The 17,500-nt window shown below is 25.9% G+C and overlaps 1 protein-coding gene across 1 annotated transcript in view; it reads left to right on the forward strand.

The window, feature by feature from the left end:
- The first annotated feature begins 4,319 nt into the window (after nt 1–4,319).
- Nucleotides 4,320–17,500, forward strand: part of LOC119601907 (tachykinin-like peptides receptor 99D) — a 29,890-nt gene continuing 16,709 nt past the window's right edge. Inside the window, exons 1-2 of the mRNA XM_037953148.1 lie at nt 4,320–4,366; nt 6,699–6,850. Coding sequence (XP_037809076.1) covers nt 4,320–4,366; nt 6,699–6,850 — 199 coding nt within the window. The remainder of the gene's footprint in view (nt 4,367–6,698; nt 6,851–17,500) is intronic.

Here is a 17,500-nt window from a genome sequence, read left to right on the forward strand (position 1 = left end):
TCATTATTTATTAAAAGTTTTTGTTTATAATGCCCCCAAGCAAGAGTATTAACATTATTATTACAAATAAATCGTTTATTATCTAAATAACTTAAACTAATTTTATTTATATATGCTGTGTACAAAACATGTAATTTTGATTTAAAGATAATCATATTTCCATAATATACTTTTTTATTATACAAACAGTTCTTATAGTCTGAAAGACTTAAATTTTTAACTACATTACTTTTGACACCCTTAGCTTTTTTGATTTCTTTATGATCTTCAGTTTTAAATGAATACATTTTAGCTCTTAAACCTATAAATTCTTTCATAAGTATACCATTATTTTCATCCTTCATCATTCCTAATACTTTCTTATTCTTTTTTGGTATACCAAAACGATTATCAGATTCGTATTCCGAAGTGTCGAATCTTGAATCGATATCATCAATTATATCTTTATAGAAATCATCCGTTTCATTGTATAAATGAATGAATCAGTGTCCATATAATTAAGTTGAGCTTTTGAATTGTATTTATGAACAATATAATCATAATGGAAATCATACATCTTCCATTTAGATAGTTCTAGAATTGTAAAACCTAGATAAATGGGTTTGTTATAAAATGAATACGTTTTATTTAATTCAATTGCTAGCATATTTTCTTCAAATATACAACAGAATGAAATTCTGGTTTTGCTATTAGAGCACGAGCTCCAAGTCTTTTTCCTTCATTTTCCCATTTACTCACAATTTTAATGTTTTTACGTTTATCAACGTTTTCCATAGTTTTACCATATACAGCGTATTTAAGCAGTTTGAAAAAATTTTTCTCAAATGTATTTTTAGCATTTGTTCGGTGTGAAATTATTTAAGGAAATATACTTTTTAACCAGTTAGACTGCTTAAATTTAGGATTCTATGTATTTTATTAATTTTAGACCGTGGTTTAAGCATTGTTTGTAAATTCTTATAATAGATGTACATATTGATGTTTGTTGTTTAAATCCACAATTAATTTTTTCTCTTTAGAACTGGGTGTGCTTTATTTTCACAACAAAATGGGTAGATTGTTGTGACTACATGACTTTCTATGGGATATATCAAATCTTACTCTAAAATATATCCAGTATCAGAATCTATCGGAATACTTTCCAATGAAAGTTTCTAATATCTTCAATCCACTCAAAATCACACTCCTGGTAAAGATTGAGACATGCCCAACCATATAAGTTGTTAGCATCTAAATATGTTAATATTTAGAGGGCAATTTGTCATTGTAGTCAGAAAGATATTTGTTGTTTGCAACAGAATGTCTTTGAGAACATTGAACCATTCCACCTCTAATTCCTTTTTGTAAAAAATTAATCATTTCAATATCGGTAAGCAAATCTAATTTTATGTTTGTTATTTTTAGCATTGCATCCCAAGATAGACCAGGGTGCCGTATAGTAATGACATGGATCTAAATTATAGATGTTTTTACAGACTAATCTAAAGTTTTCAAATACATCGGCTAATAATAAAACATCACTTCTTAAGTATAACATTAAGTAATCTTCTAATGTTTTGCACTCAAAAGTATTCCAAACTTTTGTGCATGTGCATAGTCCTCTATAGAACATTCTGATTCAGTTAATTTATTAAGAACTCATCTATGGTTGGTAAACAAGGTTCTTGGAGTTTTTCTATTGAATTAAATATGTATATGGAAAAACACCCTTTCTTATTAACAAATTAAATTTACTTTTATCGTCAGAATGAAATTCTTTGACGACTTTCAGTTCATCCTGAGTTAAATTTTTAACTAAATTATCTAAACTCGATGTCATAAACCGGTATGAGTCTAAAAATCTTATTTCAATATTGCGACCGTTATCGCTATTAATAGTTTTTGAAAGAGATATATACAACTCCTTATTGAGTGGAATAATATTAATGGGACCATCATCAATATTATTAAGCTCTTTCACAAATAAATGACAATCATATGCCGAAAAGTTGTGAAAAATAACTGGGATAAATGAAGGTAATTTGTAATTTATATTACAAGTATTATGAGCCGGTCCTCTATATTTTCCACTTAAATGACAATGATCTCTTACTTTTCTTCATTTAAAATATTTTTTTGAGCAAATATGACATATATTATTTGAATAAAAATCTAAATTTTCCTCTTCGGTCAAGGGTGCCATTGGTATAATATTTTTAAATAATTATCATTTAAAAATTTAGCATCTGATACTAAATTCTCTATAAATAATTTTGCTGAGTTAAATCCCTTAAAACTACGTAATTTACTTAAACTATTATCAAAAGCACACTTAATGTAGTATGAAAATGCATATGGAATATGTTTATCAACTAATGTTGTCGATGATGAATCCATGTTCGGAATGCATGTTTGAATATTTTCAAATATACATTCAGAATCAGCATATACTACAAACGGTACATCCATGGAATTACAATAGTTTTGAAATTGTAAAGTAGACTTATCTTTTTCCGGAATATAAGATACTTTTTGACCGCAATTCTTCTGGTGTGCTACCAATTTTTCTATCAGATGAAAATGTTGTAAGCAATCATCACATACAAATACCTTCTCTTTTCTTTTCGTTTGTTGGTTTCTAATCAATCTGTAAAATAAGTAAAATACAAATAGTCAAAAGGATATGTTTTTTTTTATATTATACATACCTTGAAATAGATTTAATCCATACATAATGACACATGGTATTATTTCCAATACTTTTTTGAAGAAATAAAAGATTAATATGATTAGGCTTTTTGCATTTTGTTTTATAGTATGGCCCAACAACAATGTTTTTTGCTTCATCATATCCAAATACATTTATACTTATACATGGATTATTTTCTTCAAAAATGGTTATATCCTTTATTTTTAATGGGAAGCTCAACCCATTGAAATTTAAGCAATAGCCCTTTAAGTTAATATTTTTCGACAAAATATTCACTTTATAATTTGATGTACGATTTGCCTTTGTTTCCAAATTAACTATAGCTGAAATCACGGCCCATTTGAAACAAAATTCATCATTATTTTTGACATTTACGCATGCGTTCTTCATTAACAATTTTTTGGGTAGTGATATATAGGATGAACCCTTCAGTGGCTGATACTTATTTATATTTAGAACAACTTTTATTAATTGTACTAAAGTCCAACCACTGTCTCTTTCCTGAAACTCTTCCATTTTTTGTAAAATGCTTCCAATATTGTTGGTAAATTTTACTTCAAATTCGCTGATGTCGAACATTTCTTTCATTTTTGTTTGAAAACTTTTCACATCTAATGGGGTGTTTTCTAAATCATCTAAGTTGGGCTTGGCGTAAAGAGCATGGAGTTCAACGTTGAACTTTAAGCCAATATTAAGTTTTAAAAATTTATAGACTTCCTCCATAAATTCTCTGCCAGCTTTTTTCAACAATATTTCAGGTATGAGACATTGTTCATTATTGATATTGTATGATAATGTGATAATTCTGTTTTTAAACGCGCTCTTCTCCCTTTTAATAAAACCATTAAATGTTGATTGTTCGGCAGCAGCACTGACTGGAGTGGATTCATGACTTATTTCAGGCATTTTTTTTATTTAATTTATTTTAATTGTTTATTTCAAATATAGTATAATTAACAAAATTTAAATGTTTAAATTTTTAATAAATTAAAAAAGTAAGTTTAGAACAATTGATCCGTTCTTGGGAAAGTAGTAAAGTATACTGAATATAATACGTTAAAATATTTTGTTTTAAATGTATGACAAGTCAATAATCTATTTTTTTTATGTTAACTCCTTTGGATTCATATATTGAAATATTATTTATTTCTCTAATATTTGAATTGAAGTAACTATAAACATACACTTGATAATTTTTTAATTGAATCAGTTCATTTAAGATATAAATATGCACTAACGTAACTGAAGAAAGTAATCAACTTGATTCACGCCTCAATATTAACTTTCTTTAAATGTAGAAATCATGCACAAACATGTTAGAAACTGTCAACTATAGCAACATACATATAAACGACAATCTTAGCATATAGTACATGGCACATGCTAACAAATGTTAACTCTAATATAAACAAAAGAAGAGAATAATGTAAATAAAAATACGCATTCGCACTTTAAAAAATCAACCAAGAAATAAACATTATAAAAATGATCATCTTTAATAAGCAGACGATCATCATATTAAAATCCCAATAAAACTCAACATAAATAAGTTCTATACGAACATAAATTCACCTATCCAATTCCTAAAAATTTGTTTATAATGTATTAATTGTATTCAAAAGTATATAAAATGGAGTTATGTTACAGTTTGATATTAATGCTAAAATATGAAAATGGGTTAGGATATAATAAGGTCGACTATGTCTGATATTTTTCTGCTTATCACCACTATTCCCTCTCTGGTCATATATGGAATTATTCATACATGTTCGATTAATTTTTTATAAAAATAACAATTTTTGAGTCGATCGAACAAACAACCAACCAACGATTTTGGTTGGAATGAATCCAGCAGTTCGACCAGGAGTCAGTACACACGTAAAAGATTATAATTTTTACTAAAGTCAAACCACTATAGTGGATAGACATTAGTAAAAGTATATATTTGGGTCATTAGTCACTAATGTACCCTTTGAAATGCATAGACTAGTCAATCGTTACTTTAGTGTCCCCAAGTAACCTAGGGTGTGGAAACATGTAACTTTTTTACCTTTAACTTTAAAAGTCATTATCTTCTAAGCCCATGTTGGAATAACTAGTCATAAAGCCAATTCTTCTTGAACAAGTGGCAACCCTAAACGGGTCTGTCACCTAACTCTAAACTGTAAGTAAACTATATTGTTCGAATCTTCTATCTATCCTTCTCTCTCTTTCAACATTCCATCCTCCCTCTCTTTTTCCCCATCTCGATCATCCTAAATCCTTCACCTTTCTATATTATCCCTATTCCTACCACACCTCCTATCTTCTATCCGTCTGGTTATCAGCCTAGCCGCCAGTGGTAAACCATTATATGCAACGTCACTAGGTTGGAACTATCTCCTTGAACCGTCGGTCACTAGGTTGAAACTACCTCCTTGAACCGTCGGGCTACTTTATTTTGATTTCACAATAAATATAATGTTGTTGTATGTGGCTAAAGTAACAAACAAACGAACATCGTCGAACACATTAACTGGTTGCATCGAACCAAACAGCGATCGAACCTTCGAACATTTCGGTTGCAATGTCTGTCATTAAAAAGTGGCCTGGAATCCCTTCAAACATACTACTTATGAGTTTTAATTAAAAAGTACTTTTTTATTATGTATGTTGTTTGTGTTGCAGAAACTTTAAACATTTTAGTTGACATTGTCTTTATACATTTTGCAAATGTTACAAACCATTAAATGCCAGAGTCAGAGAATAAAGGTAAAAATTTGTTATCAGTGCATAAATATTAAATTTGTAACATTGAGGTTTTTTAATTTGTTTTTATAAAAAAGGACAATTTTCAAAAAAAATTTAAATAATAAATTTTCGAAAATTTTCTATACAAAGAGAAATTTTTCGAACTTTTTTTATAAAAAGTGAAATTTTGGCAAATTTTCTACAAAAAAAGTGATATTATCGAAATTTTCTATGAAGAGAGAAATTGTCGAAATTTTTCTATAAAAAGTTATATTTTCGAAGAATTTCATAAAAAAGAGAAATTTTTGAAGAATTTCTTAAAAAAGATAAATTTTCGAAAATTTTCTATAAAAAGAGAAATTTTCTATAACAAGAGGGATATTTTCGAAAATGTTCTATAAAAAGAGAAATTTTCGAAAATGTTCTATAATAAGAGAAACTTTCGAAAATGTTCTATTCAAAGAGACATTTTCGAAAATGTTCTATAATAAGAGAAATTTTCGAAAATGTTCTATAAAAAGAGAAATTTTTGAAAATGTTCTATAATAAGAGAAATTTTCAAAAATGTTCTATAATAAGAGACATTTTCGAAAATGTTCTATAATAAGAAAAACTTTCAAAAATGTTCCATAATCAGAGAAATTTTCGAAAATGTTCTTTAAAAAGAGAAATTTTCGAAAATGTTCTATAATAAGAGAAACTTTCAAAAATGTTCTATACTAAGAGACATTTTCGAAAATGTTCTATAAAAAGAGAAATTTTTGAAAATGTTCTATAAAAAGAGAAATTTTCGAAAATGTTCTATAATAAGAGAAATTTTCGAAAATTTTCTATAAAAAGAGAAATTTTCGAAAATGTTCTATAAAAAGAGAAATTTTCGAAATAATTATATAAAAAAAGAAATTTTCGAAAATTTTCTATAATAAGAGAAACTTTCAAAAATTTTCTTTAGAAAGAGAAATTTTCGAAATTTTTCTATAAAAAGAGAAACTTTCGAAATTTTTCATAGAAAAAACATAATTTTGAAAAATTTTTCGAACATTTTCTATAATTTTCTTTATAGACTCTTCGTTAACACTTTCTTATCCACAACAATAATACCTTCAATTGACTTTAATCCCATAACAAAGTGCAAATAAATCTTAACATCTTATTTAACTTTATATTTCTTAAGAATAATCTAAATTCTAACACTGATTACTGTCATTATTTTTATTCACTCTTTGCTAAATTTCATTTTGTATTCTTTATCATATTGTTTCCACCATTCTTCTTGCAGAGATATTTCATTTATATTGCCATGGTGGCGCCAAGTATTGTGGAGCATTTTATTTGGTGGCATGGTTATTGTGGCGACTGGCGGAAATCTTATTGTTGTTTGGATTGTTATGACAACAAAACGTATGCGAACTGTTACAAATTATTTTATAGGTAAGTTATTGTATTTTTTCTTTTCTCTGCATATTCGTATATGTCTGAGATGTTTGTAGGATATCTGTATAAGAATTTTACTACTTATTGTTATTTTGTTTCATATTTTTAATGAATGCTTTTTAGTGAATTTTTTAAAGGAAAAATATGTTAAGCTTCTTAGTATTTTTTTCTTAAGGAATTGTTAGTTTCAAAACATCATTAGGTCAAGGATTATAAAAACTTGAAAAAGACATCAAGTAATCTTAAACATATCATAAGAGATGTGTTAAAAAAAATTATTTTACATAAAAATATAATCTAAACTTAGAATTATATTGTAATACTAATACAAGTTTTATGCAATAAGCAGGTTGAAAAATATGTAAAGAAATTTAAACTGTTTTAACCACAAGCTTACTACTAGCAATGACAGCGTTTTTTTTACATATATTTTAATGCTATTTTTTATTTTTAAACGTCCTATTCTCTTTTTTAACAAAATTTTAATGAAAAATATATTTATATTTATTTTCTATTCATATGGTTTTTTTGTAATTCAAAAACCTTAACAAATTATTCAAAACTTTGTTTATTGTCTGCTCTACATTTTAATATATCATTAAAAACTTCAAGGCCTATAGTGCGTATGATTTATATTAATACTCTCAGTTGTATTAGGAACAAACTCATACGTCCTGTTGTACCTTTTGTTTACTTTTTACAATTTTTTAATAAATTGCACAACTTTTTTTATAAAAGAATATATATAAAGAAAAGAATTTTTAAGGTTTTATTTTCTTTTTAGCAGATAAAAGCTTTCGTTGAAAAAAAGCAAATATTTTATAAGTTCATGGTTTTTTTTCCTATGAAATTTTTGTATAGACATAGAGCAGCACCTTTTTATTATTTCGGCATAATTGCCTAATTTAGCCGGAGATAAGGTAAGGGTTTTGTGGGATAAAAGAAATATGGTATAAGTAAATTACTTTAAGCGTTTGTTAATAATGAGTTTTCAAAATAATATATTAGAAAATTATACAAAAAACGGCATAGAATTAGACAGCAAAAAGGAAGAAATAGAGGAGAATTGTCTAGAATAATATTATATATAATGGTTGGGGGTATTTTGTGTTTTAATCTAGGAATATTTTTAAGAAAATGTTTCTAATAATAATGAAAATAATTTATTATTCTCTTTAAAGTGTAATTTAACAGAAATTCTCTTTAATTTATCAAAAGTTTTCTTTCAAATTAAAAGTTGTTTAAAGTTTTCTTTGTAACAAAAAATTAGCAAAGAGAAAATTTCTTAATTATTCTATAAAAAAAGAAATTTTTTAAAAATTTTCTGTGAAAAGATGAATTTTTGAAAAACTTTCTGTGAATAGGGGAATTTTTGAAAATTTTTTTGTAAAAAGAGAATTTTTTGAAAAATTTTCTATAAAAAAGAAAATTTTTAAAAACATTTTCTATGATAGGAGAAAATTTTAATTTCCAAAAAAAGGGAAATTTTATTAAAAAATTTCTATGTTAAGAGTAATTTTTGAAAAATTTTCTATAAAAAGAAAAATTCTTTTAAAGTTTTCTATAAAAAGAGACCATTTTTCAAAATTTTCTGTAAAAAGCAAAAAATTTTCTATATAAAGAGAAAATTTTGAAAGTTTTTATAAAAAGAGAAAATTTTGAAAAACGTTCTAAAAAAGGAGACAATTTTGAAAAATTTTCTAAAAAAAGAGAAAATTTAAAAAAAAAATCTAAATAAAAAGAGAACATTTTTAATAAGTTCCTAAAAAAGGGAAAATTTTAAAAAATTTCTATATAAAGAGAAAATTTTGAAAGTTTTTAAAAAAAGAGAAAATTTTGAAAAACGTTCTAAAAAAGGAGACTATTTCGAAAAATTTTCTAAAAAAGAGAAAATTTAAAAAAAAAATCTAAATAAAAAGAGAACATTTTTAATAAGTTTCGAAAAAAAGGGAAAATTTTAAAAAATTTCTAAAAAAAAGAGAAAATTTTAAACATAAAAAGAGAATATTTCAAATATTTTCTTTAAAAGGAAAAAATGTTAAAAATTTCTATAAAAAGAGAATATTTCAATAATTTTCTTTAAAAGGAAAAAATTTTTAAAACTTTCTATAAAAAGAGAAATTTTTTAAAGTTTTCTATAAAAAGAGACATTTTTGAAAATTTTCTATAAAAAACGACATTTTTGAAAATTTTCTATAAAATGAGAAATTTTTTAAAATTTTCTATAAAAAGAGAAATTTTTTAAAATTTTCAAAAATGTTCTTTAAAAAAAGAGAAATTTTCAAAAATGTTCTATAAAAAGAGAAATTTCCAAAAATGTTCTATAAAAAGAGAAATCTTTTTAAATTTTCTGAAATGTTCTATAAAAAGAGAAAATTTCAAAAATTTTTAAAAAGAAAAAATTTTTTAAATTTTTTATAAAAAGAGAATATTTTGAAAGTTTTCTAAAAAAAGTGAATTTTTTGAAGAAAAGCCATTTTGAACAATTTTTTATAAAAAGATAAATTTTTGAATTTTCTATAAAAATAATTTTTTTTAAATTTTTAATGTTTTCTATAAAAAGAAAAAATTTTGAAAAATTTTCTATAAAAAAGTAAAATTTTTGAAATTTTTATAAAAAGCCTTTTTTGAAAAGTTTTTTATAAAAAGATACATTTTTAAAAAATGTTCTATAAAAAAAACATTTTTAAAAATATTTCTAAATAGAAAAAAAATTTTGAAAATATGCTTTAAAAAGAGAAATATTTTTTATAAATAATTATTATTTAAAAAATTTTATTTATAAAAATTTTTCAAATTTTCACATTTCACATTTTTCACATTTTTTCGAAAAATTTGTATAAAAAGATAAATTTGTTAGATTTTTTTTATAAAAAAGAAAAATTGGTTAGAATATTTTCTATTTTATTTATATATAAAAAGAGACATTTTAAAAAGTAATTGTATATAAAATTATTTTTTTTTTAATTTTTCTATAAAAATGTTTTTTTCTATCAAAAATAAATTTTTAAAATTTTTTTTATAAAAAGTAAAATTTAAAAAAAAAAATCTATAAAAAAAATGAAGAAAAAAGCTGAATTTTCAAACATCTTTTAAAAAAGAAAAATTTGTAATTGAAGTTTATTAAAAACTCGAATAAAAAAGATAATTAATCGATTTTTTTTTTTTTTTTTTTTTTTTTGCTAAAACGATATTTGCTAAAAAGACACATGCACTTTAAGCATCGTAATTAAAACTATTAATAAAACCTTTAAAATATCTTTGTCAAAAATAAAATTAAATTGCTTAACAAAAATATATAACCTTGTAGTCTAGTTTAGCTATTAAGCGACGTTATTATTACTTTTATTATTGTCTATTAAATATGTTTCTTCTTTAAAATGTTATGCATTTAGTATTTTAATACATATTTACCACATTTCCATTATTACCATACGTTCCCCTGGGTCGTATGAGTATTGTGCTAATATGTGAACAACTTTTTGTGTAAATAAATCATACGCACCATAAACCATGATATGGCCAATTAACAATAATGGCTCTATTTAAAGCAAACAAAACAACAAGAAAATATTTTCAGTTTTAAAGCCTTTTTAAATGGCGCATAAATGAACAAAAAAATATAAAGACAACAATAAGCTATTAAAATAAACACATTAAGATTCATCAACATACATTAAGATTTATAAGCTAAATAAAAGATAATTTCTCATGATTTTTTTGATACTTATGTATGTATGTGTTTAAATTAGCATAGCAATTGTTAAGCTTTAGATTTACATTAGAAATGATTTAGAAGGAAATGCTGTTTAAGAATTCTATTAATAAACGATTATGACAAGAGAGTGTTGTTGAAATATGAATTGAAACATATTTGAAATAAATTTTAGAATTATGTAAAAGACAAGCGACATATTTGGAATATATAAAGAGTTAGTTAAAATGTAAATTTTATAAATTATGTTTAACACATTTTACAGTTACACACTTGAAAATGACATGCTTACATAAGTGACTGAAATAAAATAACATTTCAATAAAAGACATATGTAAATACATTGTATATTAAATCAATATTTTTTTATGCAGAAATGTTTATGTTATCAAGTAGTTAAACATGTTAACAGGGAAACATAAACATTTTTGTAAATTTAAATATTTTAACTAGATAAAACCCTTTTTACAATATTTCAAACATAGATCAAGTCTTTTTGTGTGATTTATTTTTTGTTCCACTGTTTATATGTTTCGTACACACTTAATTCAATCTTTAACTTCATAAGGTCTTTTGTATTATCAATAACTCAAGTTTTGTGCAAAATTTATTAATATTTGTTATATTAATAACAAAATAAAGTGTTCTTTTGGAATATTAAATAAACCTAAATGTATTCTAATACATAAATATAATAATTTTCTATTCCTTTTGGTATATTTTTGTTCACTTTGACTTAAGTATTAAAAATATTGACAAAATACTATACAAAGTACCTTTTAATGAAAAATAATATTTATATAAATAATTACAAATAATAAATGAAAAGAAGAATAAATGTAGTTTATATCGAAAGGGAAATTTAAAAAATTTTGCCAAAACTGTCTACTAAATAATCCAATTAATAAAAAATTACAATATTTTATAAAAAAAAAATATATTAAAATAAAAATTTCTTACAAAGGAAATTTTTTGAAAAAAGGGAAATTTTGAAAATCTCGCCAAAATTGTTTAATAAATAATCCAATTAATAAAAAATTACAAAATTTTATAAAAATACATTAAAATAAAAATTTCCATAAAAGGAAAATTTTCTTACATAAGGGAAATTTTAAAAATATTATTAAACTATTTCGATAAATAGTACAGCTTACAAAATATTACAATATTTTAGCAAAATGCTTTAAAATATAAATTTTCCACTAAGGGAAATTTTTTTAAGAAGGGAAATTTTGAAAATCTTGCCAAAATTCTTCACTAAATAATTATAAAAATACTTTAAAATACTTTTTTATAAAAAGGGAAATTTTGAAAATCTTCCCAAAATTGTTTACTAAATAATCCAATTAATACAAAATTAAAACATTTTATAAAAAAATACTTAAAATATAAATTTTCCACAAAGGGAAATTTTTTTAATGAGGGAAAATTTTGTAAATCTTGCCAAAATTGTTTACTACATAATTCAATTAAAAAAAAATTACAACATTTTATACAAAAAATGCACTGAAATAAAAATATCCCTAAAAGGAAAATTTTCTAAAATAAGGGAAATTTTAAAAATAGTATAAAACTATTTAAATAAATATTTCAGCTTACAAAATATTACAATGTTTTAGAAAAATGCTTTAAAATAAAAATTTCCCTCAAAGGGACATTTTTTATAAAAAGGGAAATTTTAAAAATCTTCCCAAAATTGTTTACTAAATAATCCAATTAATAAAAAATTACAAAATTTTATAAAAAAAATACTTAAAATATAAATTTCCCACAAAGGGAAATTTTGTAAATCTTCCCAAAATTGTTTACTAATAATCCAATTAATAAAAAATTACAAAATTTTATAAAAAAAAATACTTAAAATATAAATTTCCCACAAAGGGAAATTTTTTATAAAAAGGGAAATTATGAAAATCGTCAAAATTATAAATTTTATAAAAGTACTTTGAAATAATAATATCTCTAAAAGGAAAATTTTCTAAAACAAGGGAAATTTCTAAAATATTTAACTAAATTTTTCAGCTAACATAAAATTGGCATTTCCCACAAAGGGAAATTTTTTTTAAATAAGAGATTTTTTTAAATCTTTCCAAAATTGTTTACTAAAGACCCCAATTAACAAAAAATTAAAAAAAAAATTATAAAAATTTATTAACACAGAAATTTCCCTAAAGGGGATATTTAGAAAAATTAACCAAAAAATTTCCTTGAATAAATTAAATATGAACGTGTTAATTCATGACAAATCTTTTCCTCCCTCCTTTTTCCAATACAAAAGTATTGGTAGTTGAAAATACTTATAATAAAATAGCAAAATGACACTCCTTTTAGTAAAAATAATAAAAACAAGTTTTAATATTTTTCATTATTTTTTTGGGGTTAAATTTGTTTACTTTTCATTACACAATTTTTGTACCCTTTAGGATTATTCATTTTTTTATTAAATCTACTATGAACAAACATTTTTTTATTTAGTTGTATTGTATATTAAATTCTTTTGTATTCCTGCTTGACATTATAATAATAAAGTTTTTTTTTAGTAGAAGAAAGGAATAGGATTTTTTTTTGAAGATTTCTCTAGTAACATTTTAGTTACAACAAATAACCAACATCTGTCATTGCCACAACAAAACGCTGTAGTAGGCTTACTTAAAGTATGTATGTGGGCGTAGCAGATTGTAAAAGCTGTGGGTTGATAGTAAGAGGTTGTTACAAAATTTTTCAATTTATTGAAATCTTATGAAAAAGCTGGTTATATAATTTCTTTACTCCTTTGCTTCTTAATTAATAAAATTTTAAATAAAAGCTAAATATGCCGTCAAGCTAAAGGATCTACAAGGAAACTGCTTTATTAGTATTCTAAGAAAAAAGCAGCAGGATACTTTATTAAGATTGATAATTAGTTTCCTTAAAACCTTAATCTTCCTCGTTGAGGCCAACTACATGTTAATTTCACTTAACTGTGGAATCACCCATATGTCAATTTCGCTTAAAGAGAAAAAAACTGTGATTTTTAATGTAAAAAAATCCTCTTACAAATTGCAATATGTTGTCTAAATAATTTCCTTCAAACTGTTTTTTTATTTTTTAACAATAAAATACTCAACCAAGACAACTATTCATTTTCTTCTACAGGAGCAAAAAAAAAACTAAGAAAGGATGAAATAAGGAAAAAGAGAAAACTGATATTTCCTTTTACATTTCTTGCACTTTTTAGTGCAAAAAGTTTCAATGTTCAAATGTTGCTGTGACTAAACCACATACGAGTTGAAAAAGTATTGCAAATATGTGAAAATGTTTTTCAATTGAACTTTTTAAAAAACTCATGTGGTTTTTTTCTTAGATTTCTAACAAATCTATTATTATTATTTTTATATTATGATACCCTAAAGCAGGACTATAGGATTGTTATGTGTATGTAATTTATTTACTTAACTGAACTAGAACTGAACTAGAACTGAACTAGAACTGAACTAGAACTGAACTAGAACTGAACTAGAACTGAACTAGAACTGAACTAGAACTGAACTAGAACTGAACTAGAACTGAACTAGAACTGAACTAGAACTGAACTAGAACTGAACTAGAACTGAACTAGAACTGAACTAGAACTGAACTAGAACTGAACTAGAACTGAACTAGAACTGAACTAGAACTGAACTAGAACTGAACTAGAACTGAACTAGAACTGAACTAGAACTGAACTAGAACTGAACTAGAACTGAACTAGAACTGAACTAGAACTGAACTAGAACTGAACTAGAACTGAACTAGAACTGAACTAGAACTGAACTAGAACTGAACTAGAACTGAACTAGACTGAACTAGAACTGAACTAGAACTGAACTAGAACTGAACTAGAACTGAACTAGAACTGAACTAGAACTGAACTAGAACTGAACTAGAACTGAACTAGAACTGAACTAGAACTGAACTAGAACTGAACTAGAACTGAACTAGAACTGAACTAGAACTGAACTAGAACTGAACTAGAACTGAACTAGAACTGAACTAGAACTGAACTAGAACTGAACTAGAAACTGAACTAGAACTGAACTAGAACTGAACTAGAACTGAACTAGAACTGAACTAGAACTGAACTAGAACTGAACTAGAACTGAACTAGAACTGAACTAGAACTGAACTAGAACTGAACTAGAACTGAACTAAACTGAACTAGAACTGAACTAGAACTGAACTAGAACTGAACTAGAACTGAACTAGAACTGAACTAGAACTGAACTAGAACTGAACTAGAACTGAACTAGAACTGAACTAGAACTGAACTAGAACTGAACTAGAACTGAACTAGAACTGAACTAGAACTGAACTAGAACTGAACTAGAACTGAACTAGAACTGAACTAGAACTGAACTAGAACTGAACTAGAACTGAACTAGAACTGAACGAACTGAAGAGAACTGAACTAGAACTGAACTAGAACTGAACTAGAACTGAACTAGAACTGAACTAGAACTGAACTAGAACTGAACTAGAACTGAACTAGAACTGAACTAGAACTGAACTAGAACTGAACTAGAACTGAACTAGAACTGAACTAGAACTGAACTAGAACTGAACTAGAAACTGAACTAGAACTGAACTAGAACTGAACTAGAACTGAACTAGAACTGAACTAGAACTGAACTAGAACTGAACTAGAAAGTGAACTAGAACTGAACTAGAACTGAACTAGAACTGAACTAGAACTGAACTAGACTGAACTAGAACTAACTAGAACTGAACTAGAACTGAACTAGAACTGAACTAGAACTGAACTAGAACTGAACTAGAAAACTGAACTAGAACTGACTAGAAACTGAACTAGAACTGAACTAGAACTGAACTAGAAACTGAACTAGAACTGAACTAGAACTGAACTAGAACTGAACTAGAAATGAACTAGAACTGAACTAGAACTGAACTAGAACTGAACTAGAAACTGAACTAGAACTGAACTAGAACTGAACTAGACTGACTGAACTGAACGAACTGAACTAGAACTGAACTAGAACTGAACATAGAACTGAACTAGAACTGAACTAGAACTGAACTAGAATGAAACTAGAACTGAACTAGAACTGAACTAGAACTAGAACTGAACTGAACTGAACTAGAACTAGAACTGAACTAGAACTGAACTAGAACTGAACTAGAACTGAACTAGAACTGAACTAGAACTGAACTAGAACTGAACAACTAGAACTGAACTAGAACTGAACTAGAACTGAACTAGAACTGAACTAGAACTGAACTAGAACTGAACTAGAACTGAACTAGAACTGAACTAGAACTGAACTAGAACTGAACTAGAACTGAACTAGAACTGAACTAGAACTGAACTAGAACTGAACTAGAAGTGAACTAGAACTGAACTAGAACTGAACTAGAACTGAACTAGAACTGAACTAGAACTGAACTAGAACTGAACTAGAACTGAACTAGAACTGAACTAGAACTGAACTAGAACTGAACTAGAACTGAACTAGAACTGAACTAGAACTGAACTAGAACTGAACTAGAACTGAACTAGAACTGAACTAGAACTGAACTAGAACTGAACTAGAACTGAACTAGAACTGAACTAGAACTGAACTAGAACTGAACTAGAACTGAACTAGAACTGAACTAGAACTGAACTAGAAACTGAACTAGAACTGAACTAGAACTGAACTAGAACTGAACTAGAACTGAACTAGAACTGAACTAGAACTGAACTAGAACTGAACTAGAACTGAACTAGAACTGAACTAGAACTGAACTAGAACTGAACTAGAACTGAACTAGAACTGAACTAGAACTGAACTAGAACTGAACTAGAACTGAACTAGAACTGAACTAGAACTGAACTAGAACTGAACTAGAACTGAACTAGAACTGAACTAGAACTGAACTAGAACTGAACTAGAACTGAACTAGAACTGAACTAGAACTGAACTAGAACTGAACTAGAACTGAACTAGAACTGAACTAGAACTGAACTAGAACTGAACTAGAACTGAACTAGAACTGAACTAGAACGACTAGAACTGAACTAGAACTAGAACTAGAACTGAACTAGAACTAGAACTGAACTAGAACTAGAACTGAACTAGAACTGAACTAGAACTGAACTAGAACTGAACTAGAACTGAACTAGAACTAGAACTGAACTAGAACTGAATTAGAACTGAACTAGAACTGAACTAGAACTGAACTAGAACTGAACTAGAACTGAACTAGAACTGAACTAGAACTGAACTAGAACTGAACTAGAACTGAACTAGAACTGAACTAGAACTGAACTAGAACTGAACTAGAACTGAACTAGAACTGAACTAGAACTGAACTAGAACTGAACTAGAACTGAACTAGAACTGAACTAGAACTGAACTAGAACTGAACTAGAACTGAACTAGAACTGAACTAGAACTGAACTAGAACTGAACTAGAACTGAACTAGAACTGAACTAGAACTGAACTAGAACTGAACTAGAACTGAACTAGAACTGAACTAGAACTGAACTAGAACTGAACTAGAACTGAACTAGAACTGAACTAGAACTGAACTAGAACTGAACTAGAACGAACTGAACTAGAACTGAACTACTAGAACTGAACTAGAACTGAACTAGAACTGAACTAGAACTGAACTAGAACTGAACTAGAACTGAACTAGAAATAAATCTCACTATATATTTTGTGTAACATTTTTTATGAATTCTTTTGTGTATAGCAGTTTCTTAAGACCTAATACGTAGGGTATCTAACAATCATAAGAACCATTTACTTTTATAACTTTACAATTGCCTTTTTCTGGTCATCTTAAAATGACACTTTTTATATCATGAAAAGTTTGTTTCCGATATTTATGTGCAATATTAAATATTTTAAGCAAAAATCAATTGAATATTTATCAATACACTGTAACTTGAAATAGTATAAATATAGTA

The sequence above is a fragment of the Lucilia sericata genome, unplaced genomic scaffold, assembly GCF_015586225.1.
Source record: "Lucilia sericata isolate MDLA Ls3-8-SP2 unplaced genomic scaffold, ASM1558622v1 Contig000199F_arrow, whole genome shotgun sequence".
In the NCBI taxonomy this organism is placed as follows: Eukaryota; Metazoa; Arthropoda; class Insecta; order Diptera; family Calliphoridae; genus Lucilia; species Lucilia sericata.